The sequence below is a fragment of the Octodon degus genome, unplaced genomic scaffold, assembly GCF_000260255.1.
Source record: "Octodon degus isolate 3935 unplaced genomic scaffold, OctDeg1.0 scaffold00027, whole genome shotgun sequence".
Classification (NCBI taxonomy): Eukaryota; Metazoa; Chordata; class Mammalia; order Rodentia; family Octodontidae; genus Octodon; species Octodon degus.
Genome location: NW_004524603.1, coordinates 5,191,970 through 5,218,667, shown reverse-complemented (window position 1 = coordinate 5,218,667; position 26,698 = coordinate 5,191,970). Strand labels below are relative to the sequence as shown.

The following is a 26,698-nucleotide window of genomic DNA, read 5'->3' as shown; positions in this document are numbered from 1 at the left end:
CCCATCACAAGGTGTATGTGCTGCTCCGTGCAAGGGCCAAAGTAAAGGCCTGGGCGTGGGCAGTGCTGCTCCTGTGCCCTTCCAGGAATAAGAAAAGCTGTGCTGCGGGGAAGGGATGAACACCATTCATGCGCTGGCCCCAGACTGCCCTCGGATCCACGCCACGTCACCCACATACTTACATGTGTGCAGCCTCGGCCACAATCATGTGTGGCCACACAAACGGAGCGGGCTAAGCCTGGGCTGTTTAGAACTGCTTTTGAAAAAAAAAAAAAAAAAGGGACAGAGATATAGCTCAGTGGCTAAGCACCCGCCGGGCAGGCGCAAGGTCCTGAATTTGATACCCTGTGTTTTGGCAGCTTGGCAGCTTTTTCTCCCAAGTATCACCAGTAGGGTAGATCAAAGTGCTGGAGTTTCTGTGTAAGCTTCCTTGTGGATGACCTGCTAGGAAACAGACAACAGTGCAGGCAGAACTGTGTGGTGATTTTTAATGTTTATGGTTAATAATGGAATGTATGAATTAAATCTTTTTCCTCATGACAATGGGTCAAAGTGGTGAAAATTTATGCTTTTTTTTTTCTTTTGACACAGGGTCTCGCTATCAAGGGTCTGGCCTTAAACTATGTAGCTCAGGCCAGCCTCAAACTTGCAGTAATCCTCCTGCCTCAGCCTCCCAAGTGCTGGTGTAACAGCCTTTCACCATCATGACTGGCTGGTATATCCTTTATTCAGGGAAAATAGCTCAGGGGGAAACTTCCATGCGGAATTTTAATGAATACTTGCTTAAACATACGGTACCAAAAAGAACTTCTTTAACAAACTGGTCGATAGTAGCATTTATTTTAATTTTTCAATCTGAAAAAAAATTCAAAAAACAAAACCCTCAGACTCCCCATATTTATACAGTGTCAGCGTCTTCCAAGCACTCACAGTGAGGAGACCCTGGTCTGCTTGACTGCGTGACAATGCCGGATGCACAGCAGAATGTACAGTCTCTTCAGTGGTAGAGTACAGCCCGCATGATTTTGCCAAAACAACAAAACAAAACCCCCCAACATATCTGGCACTTGGTTCCCCTTTCACTTGCTTCTAAGGACCCCGTGGCCACTATTTTAGAAGCCATCTCCTGCCATGTCCTTAAATTATGAGAAAATGGCCATTTTCAAATAGCAACCAAGAGTTTATTAATGGATGCAGTGAAGTTTTCCCATCAAAAGGTACGTAAAAAAAAAAAAAAACCCAAAAAAACGGCATGGAAATAAAAATAAATAGAGCTGTTTTCAAGCAGCCTCATTCACGTGGTAGCTCAGAATAAAACACTTCAAACGGAAAAAAAGTGTCACTGAAGTTGTAAAGTAATTATTTATACTCAGCTTGCGACTTTCGCAGGTCTGATGCAAACGCTGGGTTTGGTGACCGGTCAAAGGCTCCCACCTCGAGCGAGCGTGGCGGCGGCGGCGGCGTCCCTCGCTCCTGTGCGTGGCCAGCGGCTGCGGGGGACACATGTTGCTGGGTCCCGACATAAGGCACTGGGTCTGCGGGTGTCCTGCACGCACCTTATGTCGCACACCTGCCCCAACCCAGTGCATTCTTTGAAATGAAAGATAAGGATTTCAGGACACGGTGCACTTTATGACGTACAGCATTTGGATCCTTCAGACGGAGGTCTGAAAAGTTTCTCAATGCAAGCCTGCATCTTCGAGCACAGAAAAAAAAATTTTTTTTTTTTTTTAATGCTTACATCACTGGAAAAAAAATACCCATTGCTAAACCCTGGAATACATTCTTAGCCATTTTCCTCTCCTCTGTCACAGCCAGCGTTCGTGAGGCAAAACGCTCTGCGAGGGCGGCTGCACTCAGCGGTGGTCATTCTGCTTCGGGCTCCTTCGGTGTGGCACCTGGGGGCGGCAGGGGCGGGAAGGCGCGACGTCACCCAACAGCCCTCGGCTGCGCGGCCTCCCGCTGTCCTCCCTCTTACAGCCCACCACATTTTTCCTTTTTTTTTTCGCCCCCCCGAGATGGGATCTTTGTAGCCCAGACTGGCTTTGAGCTCATAATGATCTTCCTGCCTCAGCCTCCAGGGTGCTGGGATTACAGGCATGCGGCATCACGCCCCGCTTGCTTGTAAATCTACACACGCCAGATTCTGACGCTGGACTTCGTTTCCATGCACAGGGGATGGGGCTGGGGCTTTCACACTGTGCTGCGTCCCCATTCCCCATTTGAGACAAGGGCTCAGGAAGTTGCCCAATTTCGCAGGATGGGAGAGCTCCACCGTGACCCTCCTGCCTCTGCCTCCCAGAACCCTGGCATCCTAGGCCTGTGCTCTGTGAGGGCGTATAGCATTTGGATGCCTGTGACTGCTGAGAAGTTTACAAAGAAGTAGGTGTGTACTTATAGGGAATGTGCACAGCATCAGTGGTACATACTTAAACAAATTAAAAGCTAAGTATTATAACAAGTCTAGGGGTGACTGCACAGAACAACTACACATATCTGGGCAGCATGATTCAAAAGGGGCCTGCAAGAAAGATGCACCACTATTTGCTGGCCTTGAACTCAGTATGTAGCCCAGCCCGCCTCTGAGCTCAGGGCGAGCCTCCTGCCTCAGGACTACAGGCATGCACCACTTTGCTTGTCTTAAGACTTTGAAAGAGACTACTTGAAGAAGAGGCTAAAATCCTGCCACTGCCATCATGGTTGCTTGTTGGGTGAACTGCTGCTAAAAACATTCTTGAAAAAAACTGACCATTTCAGTGGCCTTAGAGGGAAGGGCAGCGGGTGGCGCGTGTGCCCTGAAGCCTCCTCTCCCTTCCTCCCCCTCCGGACCTGGCACGCATGCGCAGCTCTGTGCGCCCAGCCCTAGATCCCGCAGCCAGCAGGTGTGGCCAAAGCGCGGGCTGCATGCAGGCAGCTCGGTGGGGTTGGGGGGTGGACTAATAGTGCTGGGCTGTGGGGCTCACCGCACTTACTGTGTGCCGCCTCCCGGCCCCCAGCTCAACCCCAAAATCCACTCGGAACCTGGGATGAGGACTTGGACAACATGCCCCATGAGCTCTGGCCCAACAACCCCGCGTTATTTGTGGCACCATTTCTATGGACACACCCCAAATTCTAGCTGTGAACTGGTCCTTCGGGCCAGGCAGGAGCAGAGGGACTCCAAATCCTCAAATACCAAGCGTAGATGGAGACTGGTGCTCCCCTGGCCCAGCCTACTATGGTTCAGGGTCGAGACTCCGAGGCCCAGGGCAGCAAACACACACTCCATGGTTTTCTCTAAGATCAGGTCCAAAGAATCCTGGCCAGGGGACAGAGAGATGGCTTCGGCTGCAGCGTGTGCCTGGGAACCCTGTGCTTGGCCAGAGGCCTGGGCCCAGAGAGGGGGGATCTTTTTTGATGAACCTATGCTGTGTAGCCTCCACTTTGCCTTTCTAATCTGCAGAAGGGGCTACATGGTTTTGGCTGCTTGGAAATGTGTTCCAATGGAATCCCACAGTGGAGGCCAGCACGGCTTCCTCGGTTTTGGTGGGGGACCCCAGCACCACCAGGGCCGTATGAGACTCCATGGCTCATCTGGAACACAGGGTTTCTGTTCTTCTTTTGAAGGCTCTCTTGGCAATTTTTAAATTTGGGGTATTATAAACAATGCATGAAAAGCCTCAGACTATTTTAGCTATTATCATTTCATGATCAGAAGGATTACTGAGAGCTGTGGGGACATCCCCGAGGTCTGCTAACGTATGAGGCCCATCTGATTCGCAGCATGTTCCAGATTCAGTAAATGTGGGTCTCTAAGTGGATTTGGATTTTTTAAAAATGTATTTAGTATAGGGTCTACACGGTCTCACTACACAGATGGGACTCGTAGTGATCCTCCTGTTTACAGACCCCCAAGTGCTGGGATGACAAGGGCACGCCACCACACCCAGTCTCAGTCGCTGGCTGCCCGAGACTCACTGGGGACCAATCCCTGTGCCTGCCTAAGCAGATGCTTTAGTCCGCTGAGCTATCTGGCCAGCCTCTCCTAAGTGGATATTTATAGTGAGTTCCTGGTGACACTGATACTGGCCTGTGACCTGCCTGTAAAGGTTCAGGTTAGGGTCACTGTTGGTGGAGCTAAAGGGACTATGGCAGGTATTGGGGATCCCTTTAGGGTGGGTGGGTATTTTTTACTTATTTAGGGTAGGTAGTTTTAGAATACTGCAAAGTAGTCTTCGCTGGGTCTGAATTTCTGAACTAAACACAAAGCAATACTGTGGCACACAGGGTTGTGTAGGGCTGAGCTCCTGGCTTTTGATGTTCACGCCTATGGTCTCCCATCTGGGCCTGGGGTCTGTGGCCAGAGGCCCTCCAAAGGCTGCTGGTTCAGAGGTGAGGGGGTCAGGGAGGCAGAGGAAAGAGAACAGAAGCTACAGTGCACTGGGGATGTTGGGACCTCACGGGGCCGCCTCTCAGCATGAACTACAGGACAGGAAGAAATGCCAACTCCTGTCTGCAGCCCTCTTTCCTTCTCTGCCCCTCTACTGAAGGCATTCTGAGTGGCCTAAAAAACAACAACAACAAAACCCTCCTTCTCTGCCCCTCCAAGTATTTCTTCTAGTTTTTCTCACCCAGTAGAACATTAAAATTTCAAAAATGAAGCCGGGCATGGTGATGCATGCCTGTAACCTCAGCACTTGGGAAGCTGAGGCAGGAAGAGTGCTGAGCTGGAGGCAGCTTGGGCTCCGTAGTGAGTTCAAGGGTAGCCTGCATTACACAGTGAGACCTTGTCTTAAAACAAACAAAAAATTTTAAAACTGAAAAGAAAATGCAAATGGGTCACAAAGCACAGAGTAAAGCCCCCACGCCCAGGGGGGTACCGCAGCTCTCAGCACCCACTCTGCTGGCAGCGCAGACAGGCACTGTTACCTGCTGGCGTGAGGATCAGGGCTTGCAGGATGTCGGACAGAGAAATGATGCCCACGATACTGTCGGCCTCGTTTACCACCACCAGCCGATGGACCTGCAAGAGGAAACAGGCCGAGTGGGGATGGCTCAGCTTGAAACGCAGCCTTCCTGTTCTGCCCGAGATGTATGGCTCCCCAGGGACAGGAAGTGATGACGTCTCTAAGGTGGTGACACTCAGATGTGCCCGATGGCATCTGAGAACTGAGCAATCCATGTCCTGCTAAGGTTTCAGATGCCACCAGAGCAGCACAGGAAAGCTACTATTCAAAACAGAGCCACAAAGCAGCCGCAAGAGCCTCAATCTCAACATTTTATTCCGTGCCACCGTATGTTACACTCTAGCTACCAGCAGGCAACCTGCTGCATACGGGAAAGGAGTCCAGGGGATTACGGAAACCAGGAAGAAGGACCAGTACTCTTAATTAAGGCTTTAATTTTGGCTTATTTGTTTGAGACTGTGTCACTATGCAGTTCAGGCTGGCCTAGAACTCATTTCTCCTGACTTGGCCTCTTACGTGCTGCACACGCCACCATGCCTGGCTCTCCTTTTAGGATGATTATCATTACTACATGCACTGCTTTGGATTGAACCCAGGACTTTCGTTCAAAGCTGCATCCAGCCTCCTTTTATTGCTTTATTCTGAGGCAGAATCTCATGAGGCTGCCCAGGCTGGGCTCAAACTTGGGGTCTTCTTTCCCCAGCCTGCTCGAGTGCTTGAGATCACAGGTGTGCACCTGACGAACTTTCTACAAAATTCACGTATTAGGTTAATACTGAAGAGGATAAATAATTACAGCTAAGTGAAACATCATGTTCACCGCTAGTTTTCTAATCTAAAATGTTTTGCAGATGTGAGGAGAATGTTTGGTGGTTTCATGGACAACAGCAGGTCAGAGAGGAGACAGCGGCTGGGCTCCTGCGGCACCCTGCGCACACTGGGGACAAAAAGGGGGTGGGTAGTTCTGGGTTTTTTCTTTGTTGTGCTGCTTTGGTGACAGGCACGTGCTCTGCAGTTCAGGCTGGTCTTGACCTCACTGTGTAGCCCAAGCTGGCCTGGAACGCACAGTGATCTTTCTGCCTCGGCTTCCCGAGTGCTGGGGACAGGCGTGCGCTAGCATGCCCAGCATGTTTCAATATTTGATTCCCAATGATCTACATTGCAATGTTCTGGAGACCATTTGCTGTGGGTTAGAAAGTGAGCCATTTGATCATCTTTTTGTTTTGTTTTTGTTTTTAATTTTTAGTTTTTTGTGGAACCAGGGATTGAACTCAGGCCCTTGCGCTTGCCAGGCAAGCACTTATTCTACTGAGCCATCTCCCAGGCCCTTGATTATCATTTATGACTCAACAAATACTGAAATTTCTTTAAAAGGCATGTCTGGGGCCAGGAATATGGCTCAGCAACATAAGTGCCTGCCGGGCAAGCACAAGGTCCTGAACACAATCTCTGGTACCAAAAAAAGACCAAAATAAACAAACAAAAAACCCTCTAAAGCTTCTCTGGTAAGACATTTTAATCCTTCAGTAATCCTGTAAGAGCACCATTATTCACTCTAACTATAAATTAAAACAGTGGTTCCTGGCTGGGCATGGTGGCACACGCCTGTGATCCCAGGGCTCAGGAGGTTGGGGCAGGAGGACTGCTGTGAGTTCCAGACCCGCCTGGGCTAAAAAGTGAGCTCAAGGAAGCCTGAACCACATAATCTCATCCACAGGAACTTGCACCAAAGTCACCAGAGCACAAAAACAGCCAAAGAGCCCGTGTGATTGTGCCCCATGCTTGCGAGGAGCGGCAGTGAGGACGGTCACACGAGGGTGTCAGAATCCCGAGCAGCAGACATCTGAGCCAAGCCTTGGAGACAGTGCCCGAGGTAGAAAATTGGTCCAAGTCAGAGAATGTGCCCAGCCATGCGTGCCTGCGGGAGAAAAGAAACCTCCCTTGGGAGACCCTGTCAGGACACCCCCGTGCCATGAGCTCACAAGTGTTCCCTGTCTGAGGTCCCTCATTTGTCCTTTGGTTAGCCTATGTCTTCAATGATCTTATCTGTCCTTCCTCTGACAAACTGCATCAAAGCTAAAGCCTGGTTTTGTGTCCCTAGGTTGTAGAGGGCACCAGTTGGCAGAATTTTATTGAGGAAAAAAGTCAAGACATGAGGGCTGGAGAGATAGCTCAGTGGCATAAGCACCCATCTGGCAAGCACACGGTCCTGAGTTTGATTCCCAGCACACATACAAAAAGTCAAGATGCGTAATTGGAGAAAATGGCTTAACGAATCTGCTTTCCTTGCTGTCATAGTTCAGAGCTGTCTACGCCACCGGGGAGCACAGCAGAGCCGGACACTGCCTGCACCCCCCACGGTGCCTCCAGAAGCAGCCGATGCCAGTCCTTCTCTGCAACTCTGTGCTGTGTGACACAGAGCCGGGGACACAACTCCCTGGGCCATAGTGGCCAGCCCTTCCCTGGGAAGACACTGCTGGTGCTTTCTGACGTCATGCCAGTGCTTGCTTTTCTGGGACACGGTGCCTGCTGTGAGAGGCCTGGCACAGTGATGTCTGCCAGCCTCCCGGCGGTAGAGGAAGCCTACACTACTTCTGCTGTGATCTTGTAGTGGTCTGGTCTGAGCACATCGACTACATGCTAGGGTGTGTCACCAGCAACTGAGACCCTCCGGGAAGAAGGGGTCGATGAATGTGCTGAGTTCTTTTGTTTGGTTGTTTCCTAAGACAGCAGCGTCTTGCTATGTGGTTCAGGCTAGGCTTGAACTCACTATGGAGCCCAGGCTGGTCTCAAGCCATGGTGAGCTTCCTGCCTCAGCCTCCTGCATGCTGGGATTATAGGTATGCACCACCACATCCAGCTATGAATTTAGTAAATTCAAGTGGAAAAGGGAAGATTTCCCAGGAGATGTCAGTGACGTGTTAGAAGCCATTAAAGAGAAAGCTGGGTGAATTAACTCAGCCGGTAGAATTCCCATTTACTCATTCATTTAATGTCTCTGAGACAGGGTCACACTGTGTAGTTCAAGCCAGCAGTAAACTCACTATGTCACTATAAACCGCAGGCTGACCTTGAACTCTTAGTGCCCTCCTACCTCAGCCACCTGAGTGCTGGGAGTCTAAGTATGTGCCACTATCTTCGGCCTTTTTTTTTTTTAATGTGTATGGGTTACAGTTACTTTTCTTGTTGCTAAGACAAAACACCTGAGGCCCAAAGTTAAGGGGAAGGCTTCTCTGGCTCACAGTTAGTAGGGCTGTCAGGGCACAGTCAGCTGACTCCCCAGGAAGGCGGCACCGTGGGCAGATGGCAGCAGAGCCCCGAGGGGCCTTCACAGCACCTTGCTGCCCCGTTATGCTCTATCTAGGCTGCTGGGACTAGGGTAGTGCAAAGCAATCAGCAGACTGTTAGTGAGCACTTGCCCCTCATCCCAGCATACCTCACACTCAATCCAGCTACTGCTGAAAAAGCCCCACCTGTGAGTGTGTAAGGCTTTGTGGGGACACCTGGACACAGATGTGACAGTGTATGTCTATGGCACACAATATTTACATTTGCTTTGCAGAACTGGCACACGCCTCTTGTGCTCTGGTCATTTTCCATTCCCCTTATTGCCTCTACTTTTCCCCCTCTCCCTCCCTCCCTCGCCCATCTGACAAGTTCACATGCACAGGAGGGATGTGTGAGGGACGGCTGTACCGCGCCCCTCAGCTCCCTACAGGGCGCTGCGCAGTGGCCCTGAAGGTCCTCCACACAGGCTGAGTTCTGGAGCTCAGGAGGGTGAGGTGCCAGGCCAGCTACTGCTTGGCTAAGCTGCGGGAGAGAGACCAGGGTGATGAACCTGAATCAGTTGCTTTACGCCTTCTGGAGGTTTTTATGAGCCAGGGTCTTGCTCTAAGTAGTTCAGGCTGGCCTTGATTTCATTTACGTAGCCCAGGCTGGCTGGGAAGTCACAGCAATCCTCCTGCCTCAGCCTCCTGAGTGCTGGGACTACAGGCCTGCGCCACTGCTCCCAGCGTCTTTGAAAACTCTACACTCTACAGATAGCACAGGTGACTCAGAAGGACTGGTGAGAGCCTCCCGACAGAACTTGATGGTCCTGGGGCAACTTGTCTCAAATGCACTTTCTGAAGCACGGGAGGCGCTCACCAGTCCTTCTGAGTCACCTGTGCTATCTGCGCTTGAGACGCAGCTCAGCCCAACTCCACTGACGCCAGCACTGCTGCCACGGGCCGTGGAACGTTCTGGAGAACTCCCTCCGGCAGAATGTGAAGGCTGCTTGGCCGGGCACTCCCGGGGCTCAAATCCCTGAGCTGCCGTCTGCCTGGGAGGGGCGGCTGGTGCCCGGGCCTCACCTCGGCTCTCACTATCCTGTCTACGATGGTCTCCAGGGTCTCCAGCTTGCTGCACTTCACCACGCCCTCGAAGTACTGCGACCGGTGCTGCAGAGCCTGTGTCACCGTGATGTCCAGGTTATTGTAGGTCTTCTCAGCAGCAAGATTCTAGAACAGAGCCCCAGAACAAAATTATGGCTATCACTTCAATTTGCATGATGGCCAAAATTAGTAAGCTTAAGGCACCCTGATTTCTAAAAGCATTCATGTTTATTTAGATTCAGCAGCTGTCGCTGTCTTTTCAGCTTGTATCACGCCATCAGCATCATTACTTTATCTATCATCTTATCAAATTAAAACTTTCAGGGCTGGGGAAGATAGCTCAGTGGCATAAGCACCTGCCTAAGTTCAATCCCTGGTACAAAAAAAAAAAAAAAATAATAATAATGTTTTTTTTTTTTTTTTGTTCCTCGAATGCCTTCAGGGCACTTTTGGCCAGCGGGAGAGTTGTGAGGTTTGAACTCCAGCAACCTGAGGCTGACAGCTTTGTGGAAGCAGCCACTTAAAGGACTCAGCTAGGGCCAGGCCCCCCCCAAAAAAATAATAATAAAGTTTTCATACTGCAATCAAAGCATTCATATTACGTTAAAATTTTCCCCCGTATTATGTTGATGTTTTTTCCCCAGTACCAGGTATCCAATTTGGGACCTTGTGCTTGCCAGGTGGGCACTTATGCCCCTATATTAAACTCTGATAGCTCATCCTGCCAAACACTTCTCTGTGTGAATGACACTCTTGGGGAGGTTGCTTGACATCTGTGAGGGTCACAGTGCTCAGAGGATGGGCTTAATCTCAGTGGGCTTTCCCAAAAGGCTCCCTGGAGAACGGGGTTTTTGGGACCCATCAAGGTCAAGGCCAGGAGGAAGAATAGGCCCAAGAAGTCCCATGGGTCCAAACGACATCTCAGGGTCACAGCGCCCACATTCTAATGAGCATATGTGTTGGTGTCTATTATGGTAAGTATAAAGTGACCCAAAAGATTTAAGACAGCTGCAAAATATTCAGTGCCAGGGTCAATATCATAGCCAAAACAATGGCATGTGCATCTGCGGTGGTGGAAATACGGGCTCCCTTTCTTAGATACTGCGACAGCATCTTCACGCACGCATGGGAGAAAAGAGAATCAGATGGAAGATGCAGCGTCGGCAGGGAGCCAGCAGACTGACATCAGGAGTGTGGACGGAGAGCTTAACGCAGCTCTGCTGAACACACCGCTGCTCCATCCGTTCGCTGTCTGTTGGAACGGCACTGTGAGAAGGCCAGCATGGGGCTACATCTGACAAGTGCACACGCACAGCGATCATGCGAGCTCCCAGCACACTGCGCACACACCTGCCGGCCGGGAAACAGTGCCCACGTCCGGGTGCACACTTACAACGTCTGCATGCGCTACGTGGTGTGCAATGCACGGATACTGAGGAGACAAGATTACAAAGTCCTCCAGGATACCGACGTGCGCCTCATCACCACGCCATGGACGTTAGAAGTACGGTTACTAGGGGAGATCGGCTTCCCTATCCTCAGACTCAAAAACAGGAAGTGTGAAGTCGGGCAACCAGCAGAAATATGGGTTCCCTTTCTTAGATACTCAGTAGGTTTTATTTATTTATTTTTTATTTTTTAAAATATTTATTTATTTTTATTTATTACATTTATTTATTGTGTGTGTGTGTGTGGCCAGCTCAGCCCACCAGGGGGCGGGGCTGGCTGGCATGTGGTGCTGGGGATCGAACCGCGGTCCCTGTGCTTTGCCAAGCTTGTTTCAAGTAGGTGCTTTAGACCACTGAGCCATCTCTCCAGCCCCAGTCAGTAGGTTTTAAAATATATTTAAAATAATAGATTTAAAGAAAATGAAAACATACTTACAATTACATCAAATTTGGAATAAATATCTACAACTTTTCCTAAAAATGAAAACATGTGAGAAAAGTATTTTAGGAACAACAAAATCATTTGCTTTATTTTTGTATTTTTTAGTATAGGTCTACAGGGTCTCACTATGTGGATCAGACTCGGTGACCCGCCTGTGTTCAGCCTCCCCAAGAGCTGGGATTACGGGCGCGTGCCACCTGCCCAGTCTCTCATTTGCTCTAAAGTCAGCCTTAAATAGGTAATTACTGATAATGCAGTACTGACAAACTTCCCTACTTTTAAAGACTGAATGCAGATACACTCACCTATGTCATGTATTACTTTATTTTTGTGTTTTTGAGACAGGGTCTTGCTACGCAGTTTACACTGGCCTTGAGCTCACTTAGGAGCCAAGGCTAGTCTCAACTCGCAATGATCCTCTCCTGCCTCAGCCTCCCGAGAGCTGGAATTACAGGCGTGTGCCACCAGGTTCAGCACACTTGTCTATTTTAACATGGACATGAAATGGTATCTTTTTGTGTCTTTGTTTTTTTGAGACAGGGTCTTATTATGTAGTTCAGGCTGGCCTTGACCTTACTCTGTAGCCCAGGGTGGCCTCAAACTCATGGTGACCCTCCTGTCTCAGCCTCCCAAATGTGGAGATTACTGGTGTGGTTAGCACACTGGGAGTGAAATTGTATCTTGATGGAAGTATGAAAATAAGCCAGTTAACAACTATGTTAGGGGGGACAACAGACCTGACTCGTCCACTACGGGCAGCGCCGATATCCGTCTCTCCACAAATATGTTCAGGGCTTTGATGATGGGCGTGTCCGGGTGGATGAAGGCAATGTTGCGGTAGGTTCCTATCCCCAGCTCCTGCAGGTTCTGCTTCATGAAGGCGGGCTTTGGCATGTCGGACATCTGAGACCGAGAGAAATCAAAGGTTCTGGGACCCTGAAAACTGTCTGTACAGGTTTACAAGTCTGGGTCTGGGTGAAAAGCTACACATCTGCACGGCTGTTTCAAGCAGGACGAGCGGATCAGAACTGACTCTCTCCTCCAGACCGATTTGTCTGGCTATACGCTGTGCATCGTAACGTCTCTCCTTCTCTTCACTAACTAAAAATGTGGCTAGAAGGGGACCTCAGGTCTGTCTGGAAAATTAAGACTCATGACTCCCCAGGAACAGACTCGAGTTCTAATTCTTTGTGTCTAGCTCTGGGCCCAGCTGCCAGTGTGCAGTCATGGTTAGGAAGCCAGGTGGCTCAAGGCCACCAACCCGACCTCACGACCCCACTCTGTCCCACCTCTGTGCCCTCCGTCTCACTGGATGATGCTGGTTTTTATCTACTGGGATCTAAGAACAAGCTGAGCAGAATGAAGAGAACTTTCTCTGTTCCGGGTATTTTAGAGGAGGGATTAAGTCAGGACAGAGAAGGTGAGGACCATGTCTGGCTCTAACAAAACAAGGTCTATGGTTTCAAAGATCCACCTTTTACAAAGGGCATAGTTGATTCCATAGTCCTGGTGTACCTTATCAGGAAAAGATGAACAATTAGGAGAAACAAAATGTTCAAGTCAAAGAGTTCATCAATATTCAAATCATGAGAATCCTAGAAATTTAAAGAGAAAAAAAAAAAAGAAAGAAAAGAAAGACCTATTAGGTTGCCTGGTCCACCCAGCATCAGAGACTCCCTGCTCTACGCGCCACGCCACGTGCAGCTTCGGTACAGATGTCTTCAAGGCTGAGGCTACTTGTCTCAGGAAGTGATTCATTTATTCAATAAACATGAGGACCTGACGCATCTGTATTTACATTCTGTATTTTTGCTGAATATTCCAGTAGCATGTGTCTAATCACCATGTTGACCCAAAGGTAAGGCAGTCCTGGCCAGTGGAAACTTCCTCTGCTTATTGGTCTATTTAGAGACCGAGTCTTGCTGTGCAGCCCAGGAGGGCCTTGAACTTGCAGCCCAGCTGCGCCCCAGCCCCGTGAGCTGGACTGTGGGTGGATCCCAGCACACCTGCCACCTCTGCTTGTACAGATGGGTCTGCAGCGGTTCTGCAGTGGTGGCCCTGGCTTGGGAGTTAAGAGTTCTGGGTGTGCTCTAGCGTGAGTAGTGAGGGGTACACGGGGGCCTGCAAGGTGGCCACAGGAGGAATCAGATCATGGTATGGATGACGGCTCTACACTCACAATCACATTCCTTGTCCACGCTGCTGAACCCCACTTATGTGGCTTCCTGCCCTGAGAAGTGGGGTCATGAGGGTGACAGCCAACACATCAGGGGCTGAGAACGAAGCTGGCCCCACAATAACCAAGGCTCAGGGGTCACGTTATCTCATAATCACGACTCTCAACAGCAAGGAGTCTCAGGCCCGGCACACACGGCCCTGACTGTGCCCTTCGGGAGCTCAGCCGCGAAGGGGGCCTCGGCCTGACCGTGCACTGGGGAGCGCGGCTGGCGTGTCTCCCCTCACTCCTTCTGCCTAGATTTTATTAAACTTTTATTCTGGTGAGTTACTCTTGTCCATCCTGCCTTCCTCTGCAGCAGGTATTTCACCACAGGTGTTGCTTATCTACACACCATTAGGCTACAGCACTGCTCTGAGGGGCCCGGTCTTCTCCCAGTCCCTATGCTGCTCTGCTGCCCTCACGCGGTGGCCCTGCTACAGGGAAGCAGGGCTTTGCTACTGTTAGGAAGTGACTTCTCAAATGACCTCTTCTGAGCTATGTGTTTCCCACTGCTTGTGTCTGACTGAGCACTTTTAACTGGAATTTACTGCGCGTACTCAGAAGAAAACGCCCAGCCGCCCTGGACCTGGCTGCTCTTCCCTCTTTGGATACCACCCAGCAAAGAGCTCGCAGGTTCTGGACCATTAGGAAGCCACCTTGTCTCACAGAGGGCCAAGCAAAGCTCCAGGTAACACAGACCAGATTTGGACCAACATGGTATTGATGCTCCTGCCAAAATGCTATCTCCTTTAGGATTTTCGGGTACTGCTGCAGTTTCTAACAAGATCGTGTCAGAGACAGTATTTTTGATCAGGTTTCTAAAAATCACAATACAAGGACTGGCCTGATAGTTCAGCGGACTAAAGCGCCTGCTTAGGCAGAGCGCAGCAGCCGGGGTTGGATGCCCAGCGTGCCATCCCAGCCCCATCCGTGGGGTGCGCTGAGACAGTGATTGAGACTGGCGTGGTGGCGCGTGCCTGCAATCCCAGTGCTTGGGAGGCTGAAAACAGGAGGATCACTACGAGTCTGATCTACGTAGTGAGACCCTGTAGACCCTGCCATAAATACAGAAAAAAATCATGATACAAATAAACACATGGTCAAACAATGAAGTAATATTTGCCCTACATACTGGTTCAGCCTATCTTGGGCAGCAGTCTTAAATCACACAGACCTGCCTTTGGTGCCCCTTGCATGTTGATGTAGAAAAAGAATTCCAAATGTCATTTTATTCTTGTATGGAAAGGCGATTGCTCTTTAATTGGAATCACCTTGAGTTTCTGAGGAAGGGTCTCACTGCGTAGCCCAGGCTGGCCTCAGCCTCCCAGACAGCCTCCTTCCTCGGCCTCCCGTAGCCACCACACCTGGCTGGAATCAACTTTTAAGAATATAAAACAGCAGTAGCCTGAGAAGTTCAAGTTCAGGGTGGCAGACTTCCAAACTAGTGATTCCTGCTACCGAGAGCCAATAGATTTGAAGTAAACAAAAGTAAAGGCAGCTATGTCTTTACAAACACTCAAAACTACTTACAAAAAGCTGCAGGAACTTGAGGATTCTTTTGTGGGTAAGGATATAAAGTGCATTCCCACTGATAGGGTCAATGACTGGCAATCTGTGGATTTTGTTTTTGATCAACGAGTATACAGCATCGAAGAGGCTGTAGGAGAAGCCATTACAGTCGTTAGGAGGCTTTGAAGCGAAATCAGAAAGCTCTGGACCACCCCTGCTTAAAGCAATTTTATATCACCGTAATAAAAGGCCAATTAAATTAAAACAGAATGAGGGGTTAACTATATCTCAACCCTAAGCATGAACTACACCTCTCTAGAAACTTATGGGTTTTTGAGAAAGGGCTCACTAAACTGCCCAGGCTGGCCTCACACTCATGATCCTTTCGTCTCAGCCTCCTGAGTAGCTGGGATTATGGGTTCGACTCATTGTGCCTGGCCAGACGGTAGCATTTTTTCTTTTTTCAGTATTGAGGAATGGAGGCATGGAGCTGCATCCCCAGCCATTTTCTATTTTTCATTAAGTCTCTAATTGCTGAGGGTAGATTTGAACTTGTGATCCTCCTGCCTCAGCCTCCTGAGTACTGGGATTACAGGTGTGTGCTGCCACACATCTGGCTAGGACTGGGTAACATACTTGCTACTGATCCTCCTCCAGGTCAGGGTTTTCAAAATGCTTGGGGTGACCAGTTTCCTAGCCTGATTTCAATCCCTGACACTGAGAATGGTTGTAATTGCCAATGTCCCTACTGTTACAGAATTTAGGATTTGGGTTAAGGCTGGCTCTCCCTGGGCTGGAGACCATGTTTCTTGGTTTATTTGTCTCTATTCAGCTGTCATGGTTATAAAACAGACATGAGAATGAATATTTTCAGTAGAAAAAAAAAGTCCTAAAAGTTTACCTTGCATCTGGAGAGATATTCACTAAAGGCTTAAATGTTTCTTGCAAATAAAGTTCTGTATTTATAAAAAGAAAATCTGCAGTTAGTAACATGTTTGCTGCTTGTTATGCTATAAATTCAAATACCCTTCAGTGTACAGATAATTAGAAGAACTACAACTCCAAATCAATAGGAACTTAACTTATTCAAAAGTAATGTGCTAATTATCGTCATAATTAAGTAATGTCAACTTTTTCAGGGTGTTGGAGAAAAATTCAATACTTAAAGAATATAGCATTTCAATAAATGACTGCACCATTAGGGGAAAAAATCAGGAAACCAAGTATGTAATACCAGCAGAGGTCACTAGGATGCTATGAAGTAAAATTACTCTCAAGAAATAAAACATTTATAAAACCACTTAAAGCCAATTTTTATTAGCTGTAAGATAAAGTCAGTTACACCAAATTGTTCCTCAAACATTGTTTTACTTTACTTTATGATTGTTCAAAACCTACTGCATCTTGAGAATCCTCCCAGAAAACAGAAATTTTCTTTGGAGAGCGATACACTAATTAATTTGCTTTACTGAGGTTTACATACAAAAGGCACGTGAGAATATCCAGGTAGTATCATTACTACCACCACATTCACGTATGGTAAAATGTAAATATGCTTGGCGCTCGGTCCACAGTGCGTGAACGCTGGGCTTGGCTGGGAAGAATGCGCTGGTGTGGGGGCACATAAGCCTTCCACCAGGCCATATGGCCTCACGCTGACTGCTTCATTTGGCTCGGCTGGACACAGCCATATAAACATCTCAACCGATGGGCTTCTAACTCCTATGGGATTAAAGGCTGTACCACATGCGAGACCGCTATTGAATGTTTAGGTTTCTCAGCCAATTACAGGGGTAGCTGAGCCTGTTAAGCATGCTAAGGAAGTACAAAGCCAGACTCTTCAATTTAATGTTTTTTAAATGTATTCAGTACAGGGACTACAGGGTCTTACTACGTAGATCAGACTGATAGTGATTCTCCTGTTTTCAGCCTCCCAAGTGCTGGGATTACAGGTGCGTGCCACCATGCCCAGTCTCAATCTATGTCTCAGGGTGCCCAGGGGCTAGGGCTGGCATGGCATATTGGGGATTGAACCCCTGGACTCTTCAATTTCAAATTTGAAATTTTCCTTTTGGTTCTTCCATTTCTTTTTGTTCTGCTGTTTTGTTTTTTGAGATAAGGGTTCACTATATAGTTCAGATTGGCCTTGAGCTCACTTTGGAGCTTTTACTTTATGATTGTTCAAAATAACAGTCTTGGACTCATGGTGATCCTCCTGCTTCAGCCTCCCGAGTGCTGGTGTTACAGGCATGCGCCACCATACCTGGCTCAAAAATGATTTGCAAGGCTACCTAGGGATCAGATCACATACCCGGACATCCTCAGCCCACCCCACAGCCCAACCCCAGCCTGAGTTGGCACAGCACTCTCCACATGGAGGCAGAAAGAAGCAAGATGTTTTCACTAACGTATTAGTATTAAGCAGCATGAGAAGAATCTGTAATTTTTTTTTTTAAATGCATTTGGTATAGGATCTCACTACCCAGCTCAGACTCATAGTGATCCTCCAGTTTTCAGCCTCCCCAGAGTGGGGATTACAGGCCTGCACCACCACACTCTCGCTCAGGGCCCTTGGCGGGAGTGGAGGGGTGGGGTGGGGTGGGTGGACAGCATGTGGTCCTGGGGATCGAACCCTGGTCCCTGTGCTTGCATAAGCAGGCGCTTAGTCCGCTGAGCTATCTTGCTGGCCCAAGAATCTGTCGTGCTAAAACACACTTTACACAATAATTCTGATGTTCTCTCCTGGATGGGAAAGGGTTTTAACTTCAGTGGTGCTTACCCCTCCACGTTTCAATCTTATGTTCCTCTAATTCATAAATCTGTACCTGTGAACAAGAGAAATTCTAGTTAATGAATGCTAATACACATGACACGGGAATAAATGATGTAGGAAAAGTAACAAAACAGAGCTTCCATATTAATTTTGTTTACTTGTTTTATGAAGATGAGGAGAAACAGAGAAAAAAGGTTCTTCAAGCTTTAAGAAAAACTATATATGAGCTATACATTTAACTCTACTTTTTGGAAATTTTGGTTTAATAACTACTGCTGAGGTTTTGCTATATGGGATTTAGGCGGAACTTTCTCCATATTTCTCTATTTATTTATGGTGTTTTCGGTACCAGGAATCAAACTCATGACCTTACACTTGCCAGGCAGGCCCTGTGCTGCTGAGCTGTATCCTTGGCCCTAATTGTGTGGTGTTTTTTTTTTGGCGGAACAGGGAATAAAACTCAGGCCCTTGTGCTTGCCAGGGAAGCGCTTGTTCTACTCAGCCGTCTCCTCGGCCCCAGGTACGGCTTTTTGAGATAGCGTCTCACCATGCCGCTCAGGCTGGCCTCACACTCACAGCGACCCACCTGCCTCAGCCTCCTGAGCACTGGGATCACGGGCTGCATCACCTCGCCTGGTGAGCTCTCTCCCCTTAAGAGATCCTAGTCCTGAGCAGAGATGTGATCTGTACGGAGACGACCAGCGCTCACGAGAGTCAGTGGGATTTAAGCAATCAGACGTGTCTGTCGTGTCACATAACAATATTTAAAGTCTCTGGCAAAACTTTGTTCTAAGCATGTCTCATGAAGGAATTCATTTTCTATTTCACGGAGGATCTTAATTACAGCTGCACGCCACTCAGTGACATTTTGGTCACTGATGCATCACACGTACCGCATGCTCCTAACGTTACTGGCACCAGCAACACGTACCACACGCTCCTAACGTTCCTGGCACCAGCAATTGCATGGCTCTTTGTGTAAGAAAACCCCACATCAACTGATATTTCTGAAGACGTATCTCCCTGTTATCATGCTGCACGACTGTCCCCTTCAAGCACTGTACTTAAACTGGACGTGGTGGCGTGCGCCTGTAACCACCACAGTGCTTGGGAGGCTGAGGCAGGAGGACTGCCTGGAGTTCAAGGCTAGACTGAGCAACACATGAGACCCTGTCTCTCAAAACAAAACAAAAGTGTGTAGGGAGCCTTTTCAGTACCCCCATATTACGAGGTGAATAAAGCACCAACCATCCTTCCCCACCTCAAAACCAAATGACACTCAAACACAAGCTGGCCAAGTCACAGACGTCCAGCAATGAAGGAGACAGAGGGCTCTTGAATCTGCTCTTCCTGCACAGCTGGACCTGTGGCTGGGATCTGCTACCGCCACCTGCAACGTGTCCTTTCCTAACTGGCATGACAAAGCTCAACTGGATCTCTTCGATTTTAATTTTCACTTTTTCTTCCTCCTTTGAAACCACACAGCCCATATGGCTCCTGTTATAAAAGTCTCACAAAGCTCTGTCATCCCACCAGCCGTGCTCAGGCCCGAGGTCCCTGCCGGGCCGGCCACCTGGCCAACAGCTGTGGGCAGGCCCACCCCCGGCTGCAGAGGTACCCTGGGAATAAGAAGTGTGGAACCCTCCCGACCAGAGAACCTGTGGCAGCCGAACAGAGCAGCTACCCCCTTTGACTTTTCAGAGAATATCTCCTTCAAGCTAAAAACATGCAACTTTGCACAAAGATGGCTGTTTACCGGGGTATTTTTTAGTTTTTGAGACAGGGTCTCATTAGATAGCCCAACCGGCCTCCAACTTGTGGCAGTTCTCCTGCCTCAGCCTCCCGAGTGCTGGGATTCCAGGAGCATACCACGGTTATGGCCAGGTGTAGATGTCCCCGCAAAGCCTCGTGTGTCACAGACAGGGCTCTTTGGAGGGGGCTGGATGTTGAGTGTGTGGCGCTGGGATCAAGGGCATAGGGCCACTGAATTAGCCCACGACTGGCTTGGCGCTGTTCTGGGTGTGGGTAATGGGAAGGCCGGTGTGGGGAGCACAGGGAGCCTAGAAGCGCCCGGGGGCAGGCAGGCTGTGGCGCGTCCTCACCATGCAGCTGCCCTCTGCCCGCCGTGAGCTGCTCCTCCTCCACCTGCCAGCCTGCCTTAGGGCGGCCGGCTTGGGCTGAAAGCTCTACAGACTGTGAGCCAAATGCACCTCTCCTCCTTGGACAAAGAGGCAGGCGTTTTGTTTCAGCAGTGAGAACAAGAAACTATGACTCGGGCCAGGCCACACTTCAGGGTAGCGGATTTACACTGAACTTCCTTTTGCTCATTTACGTGGAAAATCACCCATTACCACACACCCCAGAAACATCACAAAACATACACAGCTCCCACACTCGCAGGAGACAGACAAGGCTGATCAGGGAAAGAGGGCAAAGGCCGCTGCCACTCACCATGGGTGATTTATAGTATCTATGCAGTATATTTATGAAATCGGTGATTGTTAGCATCCCTGGAACAAAGAATTAGATGTTAAAAATAAAACGGTGAGTATATAATGGAAAAATTTATACAATATTAAACCTAAAATGTTTACAAGAAAGTCTTACATTATATACTTTAACAATCTTATGAACAATTTAGTATATTATTTAAAGCTATTATTTTATTGCTTATTCCAAACTAGGTATCAAAATCTAGCTGAAATTAAACTTGATTAGAAGTTTGGAATTCATCAAAGTATGTGGCAAATCAATGAGAGAACACTGTTACGAAATATCAAAAAAAAAAAAAAAAAAAAAGAAAGAACCGCAGCTACATGCAAATGATCTAAAATATTTAAAAATAAGTAGAGTAGGATGAAGCAGGACACAGTTCTCCGTGCACCTCGGCATGGGGACGCCCGAGCTGCACGCTCAACACTGTGGTCGTAGCGAGCTGTGAGGCGCTGTGCCTCTTCTGCACTACACACCAGAACTGGGGAGATGAGACAGACACCAAGCTTCTCCCCAAAAGTCACAGTCGAGCAGGAGAGGCAGATATAAGCAGGGCCTTTATTTTTGTTTCTTTGAGACATGGTATGACTCTGCAGCCCACGCTGGCCTTGAACTCACAGTGATCTGCCTGCCTCCACCTTCAGAGTGCTGGGATTACAGGCGTATGGCGCCCCACCTGGTGGCAATTACAAAATACTGTGTTGAAGACACAGTGACAGTGTCATTATTTGTCTCCTGTGATTTGGGACTGACAGTGTTGAAATCACTGGAAACTATATAATCTCTTTAACAGCAAAGACACCCAGCACACTCACATCCTTCTACCTTCCCTGTGTAAAGGTGACCGGTGCCAACAGCTGGCTGTCATAAAGCTCACTGGACTGCCCAGGCTGGCAGTGCCACCTCAGGTCTGATCTCTGCACGTGCATGGATTTTGGTTTTTGTGGCTGATAAAGGCACATAAGCCAAAAAGCCGCTGAATTAAAGGAAATTCAACCCCACCTCCCTCAGGGGTTCAGCTGGCGTGCCACAGCGCTCCGGCTTTTCCAGGATGTAAAATGAAGGACGTGGCCTGGTGTGGTCATGCGTGCCTGTAATCCCAGTGCTTAGGAGGCTGAGGCAGGAGCATCACCATGATTTCAGCGCCAGCCTGGACTACACAGTGACTTTAACAGCCTGTACTATATAGCGAGACCCTGTCTCACAAAAACAAAACAACATAAGAATGCTCTTTCACTTGGTAAGAGATCTACCCAGCTGACCCCCTACCCATGAGAAGCTTGGGGGAGCAGCACCCAAAGGTCCCCATCCCAGTCCCAACACCCCCAGGCCCACACTGCTCACCTACAAAACTCTGCTTTTTACTCTCCCAGAGAGGTGCTGCTCGGACACCGTTGGCTACCAACGCAAAAAAGGCTTTTTTCACCTAGAGAAAAGCGAGGAGAACAAAACAAACTTTTATTGTGTTGAGTTTTTGTTCATTTTCTTGAAATGAGGTCTCACTGAGGATCCCCTGCCTCAGCTTCTGGAGGAGCTGGGACAAGGTCACTTGTCACCATGTCAATGATAATATATATATTTTTTCTTTTCGAGACAGGGTCTCGCTATGCAGTTTCAGCTGGCCTTGAGTACACTTTGTAACCCAGGCTGACCTAGAGCTTGCAGTGATCCTCCTGCCTCAACTTCCAAGTGCTGGTGGCTAACAACAGAGTTCCAAAGTCCGGAATTAGGAAGGAAATTACCATGAACTAAGATTTCAACCCAATGGGCTCAGTTATCGCCAGTGACAGATTTTGTAACCTTGGTAATTTAAAAGTAACTAAACATTATAGACAAAAAGTTTTTGTGTTACACTGAAAAGCATATAGGCATTAGAGTAGTTTTTATTTTATTTTATTTTTTTAATGCAACAGTATATTTAACTTCAGCTTCTTTTTCTTTTGGTACTGGGAATAAAACTCAGGGCCTTGTGCTTGCCAGGCAGGCGCTGTGCCGCTGAGCTATATCCCTGGCTGGTTTCTTTTTTCTCTTCCTTATTATAACTAAAGACTCTTGTGTACGTAGAAACTTTATAATTAACACAAAAATCAACAGCAGAGCCTGATTTCTCCTCTACGTGATCTAGAATTCATTTTAAAACACTTAAGCTAGATAAAAAACATTTGCATCTAAAGTTTGATTTTAAGAGCTGGCCAAGTAGCTCAGCGGACTAAAGTGCTTGCTTAGGCAGAGCGCAGCAGCCAGGGTTTGGTCCCAAGTGTGCCCCGCCGGCCCCGCCCCCAGGGTGTGCTAAGATGACGTGGTGGCACACGCCTTAATCCCAGCTCTTGGGAGGCTGAAAACAGATAGATCACTAAGAGTCGGATCTACATAGTGAGACCCTGTAGACCCTGTGCCAAATACAAAAAAAAAAAAAAAAAAAAAAAAAAGTTTGATTTTAGCATATTCAATACCAAAACAAAGAAGCAGACTTTCTCACCTCCAAGGCTCAGAAAGAAAAGAGATAAAGAGGTAGCTCGCTTGAGAGATGAACATTCGCTGTGCACATTACAGCCAGGCGCTCCTGGAGCTGCTGACGCCTAGTGCAGTGCTGGCGAACCTGTGGCATGTGTGCCACAGCAGCTGCTTGTGTCTCTGAGAGCTCCAAAAGGTTCGCCAAACCTGGCCTAGGATTTCTTCTCCTTTTGCGGTACCGGGGATTGAACTCAGGCCCTTGTGCTGGCCAGGCAAGTGCTTACTCTACTGAGCTATCTCTTGGGCCCTAGTATTTCAATTAAGGAGCACAGCAAACATTTTCTGGACACCGGGAAGCATCAGCTTCTATGATTTAGTAGCAGATGAAAGCTCAGGGCTTTAAGTGACAGGCTAAACGCAAGTGGCAAAGACAAACAGGGAAAACAATTCAACTTTACTACTGTATTCCCCCCAAAATGAGACCCGATCTTGTATTACTTTTTGCTCCAAAAGATAGAATAGGATTTATTTGCAGTGGATATCTTAGTTTTTCATATACAACAACCTACACTCATTTATTCACGTACAAAAATCTTCAATTATTCAAATACAGCCATGCCATCTTCTTCTGGGACACTGTCATAACTCAAGATGTCCTTTGTGTGTTGAAATGGACATACTAAATACTAAATCTGGCTCATAATCTCACCTGAGGCTTATTTTGGGGAGAGGGTATGTGTGTGTGTGTGTGTGTGTGTATTTTTTTTTTTAATTTTTATTTTTTTTTAATTTTTTTTAACAGAACCAGGGATTGAACTCAGGCCCTTGTGCTTGCCAGGGAAGCGCTTACTCCACTGTGCCATCTCCCGGTCCCCAAGGCTTATATTTTGAGCACCCTAAAAAAGAATCATGCTTGGGCTTATTTCTGGGGAAATGAACCAAAAATGCATATTAAAACAAATTTAAAAGGCCCACATAGTGAACGCTTGGTCCCCGGGCCATGACACTATGGGAAGGGACTGGAACCCCAAGACCGGGGCCGATGGGAGGAAGCGAGGTGAACTGGTGTGGCACTGCTGGGACCCTGTCTCTCCCACCCCTTGGGCCCCTGGCCACCATGAGGTGAGTCTCCTCTGTCACTAAGTGTGGTGATGCCAGTCACCAAGCCACAGGGCCACGTAACTACGGACTGAACCTCTGAAACCACAAGCTGCCTGCCGCAAGCCCTCCCTCCTGCCGGCTGCCTCTCAAGCGTCTGTCACCTGATCAAAGCTTACTTGCACAGCCACTAAAATAAGGTGCATTTTAAAGTCCTAGCTCCTAATGTAAGTGCTATCCTAAAACATCACTAAGGTGCCCTGGCTGGCCTTGAACTTGAGATCCCCCTCCCTTGGCCTCCCAGAGGGGCTGTGATTACAGACATGCACCCCTGGGCCTGGCCAGCAGGCTGGCATGGATATTAGGAAAGGGCACCATGTGCCCAACTGAGTTAGTTGGGTGTAGCTTCCCCACAATGCCTCAGGTGCCTGTGGGGAGGTTCAGAGGTTCACAGAGAAAGAGACCCCAGCGAGCAGCTTGGAGCAGAGAGCACTAAGAATTCAGTGTGGTGTCCGTCCCGCAGGGAAGTAAACCCAGCCCCAGAGCCAAGCGGCTGCCTCTCTGGACCAGCACAGGCAGGCAGCTGCTCAGCCTGAGGGCAAGGCCATACTCTCCACCTGCCGCCCGCCCTGCCGCTCAGGTCTCAGGGATGCTACCGTGGGGTCCCTCCACTCCCAGGCTTCGAGCACCCAGTGCTTTCACTTCCCACCCTGTGCGGAAATCACCAGGAAGGACAGAAAAATTCCCCATTCTGATTCATCCACAGGACTGGTGACCCATCCATGCACCATGAAGACCCTCCTGCCTCAGCCCTTGTAACCTCCAGAGACCTGAGAGAACTTTCCTCGGTGCACAGCGACTCTGCTGAGCCTGCTGTAGGAAACGGCTGCACCGGGAGACTGTGTTCCATTAGATCGATCTGGGTGTGGGGGCAGAAGCCTGTCATCCCAGCACTGGGGAGCTGAGGCAGGGGGGCCAGCCTGGGCTGCATCGCGAGACCCCTTCTCAAAACCAAACCAAACCAAACCAAACCAAACCAAACCGAACCGAACCGAACCAAACCCAAACCAAACCAAACCAAATGACAAACCAACTGAACTAGCCTAGCACCAGTTCAAGCCTTGTCCCGCTCACTGCAATTACGGGCCTACTGCAGGGAAAACTCGTCTTTTCCACAGATACATCATTGGTTCAATCTGTTATCAATTTAAAAATGAACATTGTAATAGGATTTTCCAAGCACCCAAGGTGATAATTACCTAAGTCACCCATGAGGAATGAAGCGAAGAGTGGGCAGCCCAGGCACCTCTGCGGGTTCGGCCCACCCATGGGGGGACAAGCAGCACACCTGGGCTCAAGGGGCGGGCAGCTGGCCCCTGGCACCAGTGCGGCTTCTGGATGGCTTCACTGCCATCAGCACTAACTATGTTGGCTGCCACACTGAGAACCAACGCCGACGCAAAGCGAAGGCTCTTCCAGGATGGCGGGGGCGGCGGGCAGAACCCGCGAGCTTGAGGCCAACCGGGGCTGCACAATGAGACCCTGACTCATAAAGCTGAGCTCCACGGTTGCCTTTGGGAAGCGCTGGGAATGGATGCTTGTGACTGTGTGTGGTGCTCGGCAGCTGCGTGGGGTGCTGCGGGGGACTGCGGGCTCGGCCTCTGCTGTTCTTCACCGTGAGCTTCTTGTATGACACGATACTCTGGCCTGTTCGTGTGCACTCTGGAAAACCCAAAATGAGCAAGAGCCCACCTCTGCCCGTGTGCAGGCCCCCCACAGCTCTTGGCCTCCAGCTGGAGTCTTCCACGGACACCAGTGCCAGCATTTCTGTCGTTCTGCCTATAACATACTGATTTACTGGTACTAAGAATAATTTCATGGTTTTCTTTCTTTGAGACAGGCTCTTGGTATGGAGTCCAGGGTAGCCTTGAACTCATGCTGATCCTCCTGCCTCAGCCTCCCAGAGTGCTGGGATTACAGCTGTGGGCCACGATGCCAAGCTAGTACAGCTTTTTGAAACTCTTTCTAGATGTTGGTTACTATGAGTTATCTCTCCTTTCAAGTCATCTGTAAATCAAGAGACATCACTGACAAAATCAGTATCTACATCATTATTCCAAATGTTGCCTCATTATTCCAAATGTTGCCTATTTTTTTACTTTTTAAATTTTTCTGGTGCCTTCTGGTAGCCAGACAAGCACTCTACCACTGAGTTCCATCTGCAAACCTGGGTCATTCTTCCACAGAGAATGACCTGTCTTTTTTTTTTCTGTCTCAGCAGGACCACAGAACCGAGAGTGTAAGAAGCCTCTGGTGGCTACTAGTGTCTCAGCCACAGGGCAGCTCATGTGGGACCCAGATGCCAAGGTACTGGCAGTTAAGAGAGGAAGACAAGCCATGGGCGCTCGCTGCAGAGGTGGCTGCAGAGGGCTGGGACTCGGGGGGCTGCATCCCAGGCAGCATCTGCCGGAAGTCAGGTAGCAGCTGGAGGTAGAGGTGGGGCAGAATTCCACGGACCTCGCCAAGTGAAGGCCAAGGCAGGTGTGGAATGGGCTTCCCAGAGGCCGCAAGCGGGGTCCCCCGCAGTGAGAAAGTTGGCTCTTGGGAGCCACCCACCCACCCCACACTGCCAGAACACACTAGTGGCCCTGGTCTCCTGGGCTGCCACTTTGTCCTGAGTCCTGCAGGAACCCTGATAAGCCCATCAGGGTGTCGCCACACCCATAGCCAGTCTCCAGCCATGGTGGCCTCCATAAGGGCAGCTCAAGGCCCCTACCCCCTCTCCCTTCCGGTCTCTGCCACGGGCAGCCTGTTGAGCTCCTTTTTGTGTTCCCTCCTGTACTGAAAGGTGACTCGAGGGTCAGAACTCAGATGTGGTCTGTGCGGAAAGGCAGCTCCTCTAATCTCTGCACTTTCTTGGGCTTTGTTCTCCTCTGATTGTGCA

The 26,698-nt window shown here is 49.0% G+C and overlaps 1 protein-coding gene across 2 annotated transcripts in view; it reads right to left on the bottom strand.

Annotated features, from left to right (window-relative positions):
• Positions 1-896: 896 nt before the first annotated feature.
• Prkag2 (protein kinase AMP-activated non-catalytic subunit gamma 2) overlaps positions 897-26,698 on the bottom strand; it is a 101,261-nt gene continuing 75,459 nt past the window's right edge. Inside the window, exons 3-12 of one of the 2 annotated variants that reach the window (XM_023712774.1) lie at positions 21,547-21,628; positions 20,161-20,219; positions 17,716-17,761; positions 15,838-15,892; positions 14,958-15,084; positions 11,947-12,112; positions 11,204-11,241; positions 9,299-9,445; positions 4,909-5,002; positions 897-1,898 (exon numbers count right to left, since the gene is read on the bottom strand). In XM_023712774.1, the coding sequence (XP_023568542.1) occupies positions 1,867-1,898; positions 4,909-5,002; positions 9,299-9,445; positions 11,204-11,241; positions 11,947-12,112; positions 14,958-15,084; positions 15,838-15,892; positions 17,716-17,761; positions 20,161-20,219; positions 21,547-21,628 (846 nt within the window). In that variant the 3' untranslated portion in view covers positions 897-1,866. The remainder of the gene's footprint in view (positions 1,899-4,908; positions 5,003-9,298; positions 9,446-11,203; positions 11,242-11,946; positions 12,113-14,957; positions 15,085-15,837; positions 15,893-17,715; positions 17,762-20,160; positions 20,220-21,546; positions 21,629-26,698) is intronic. The other variant, XM_023712773.1, reaches the window with a different exon arrangement.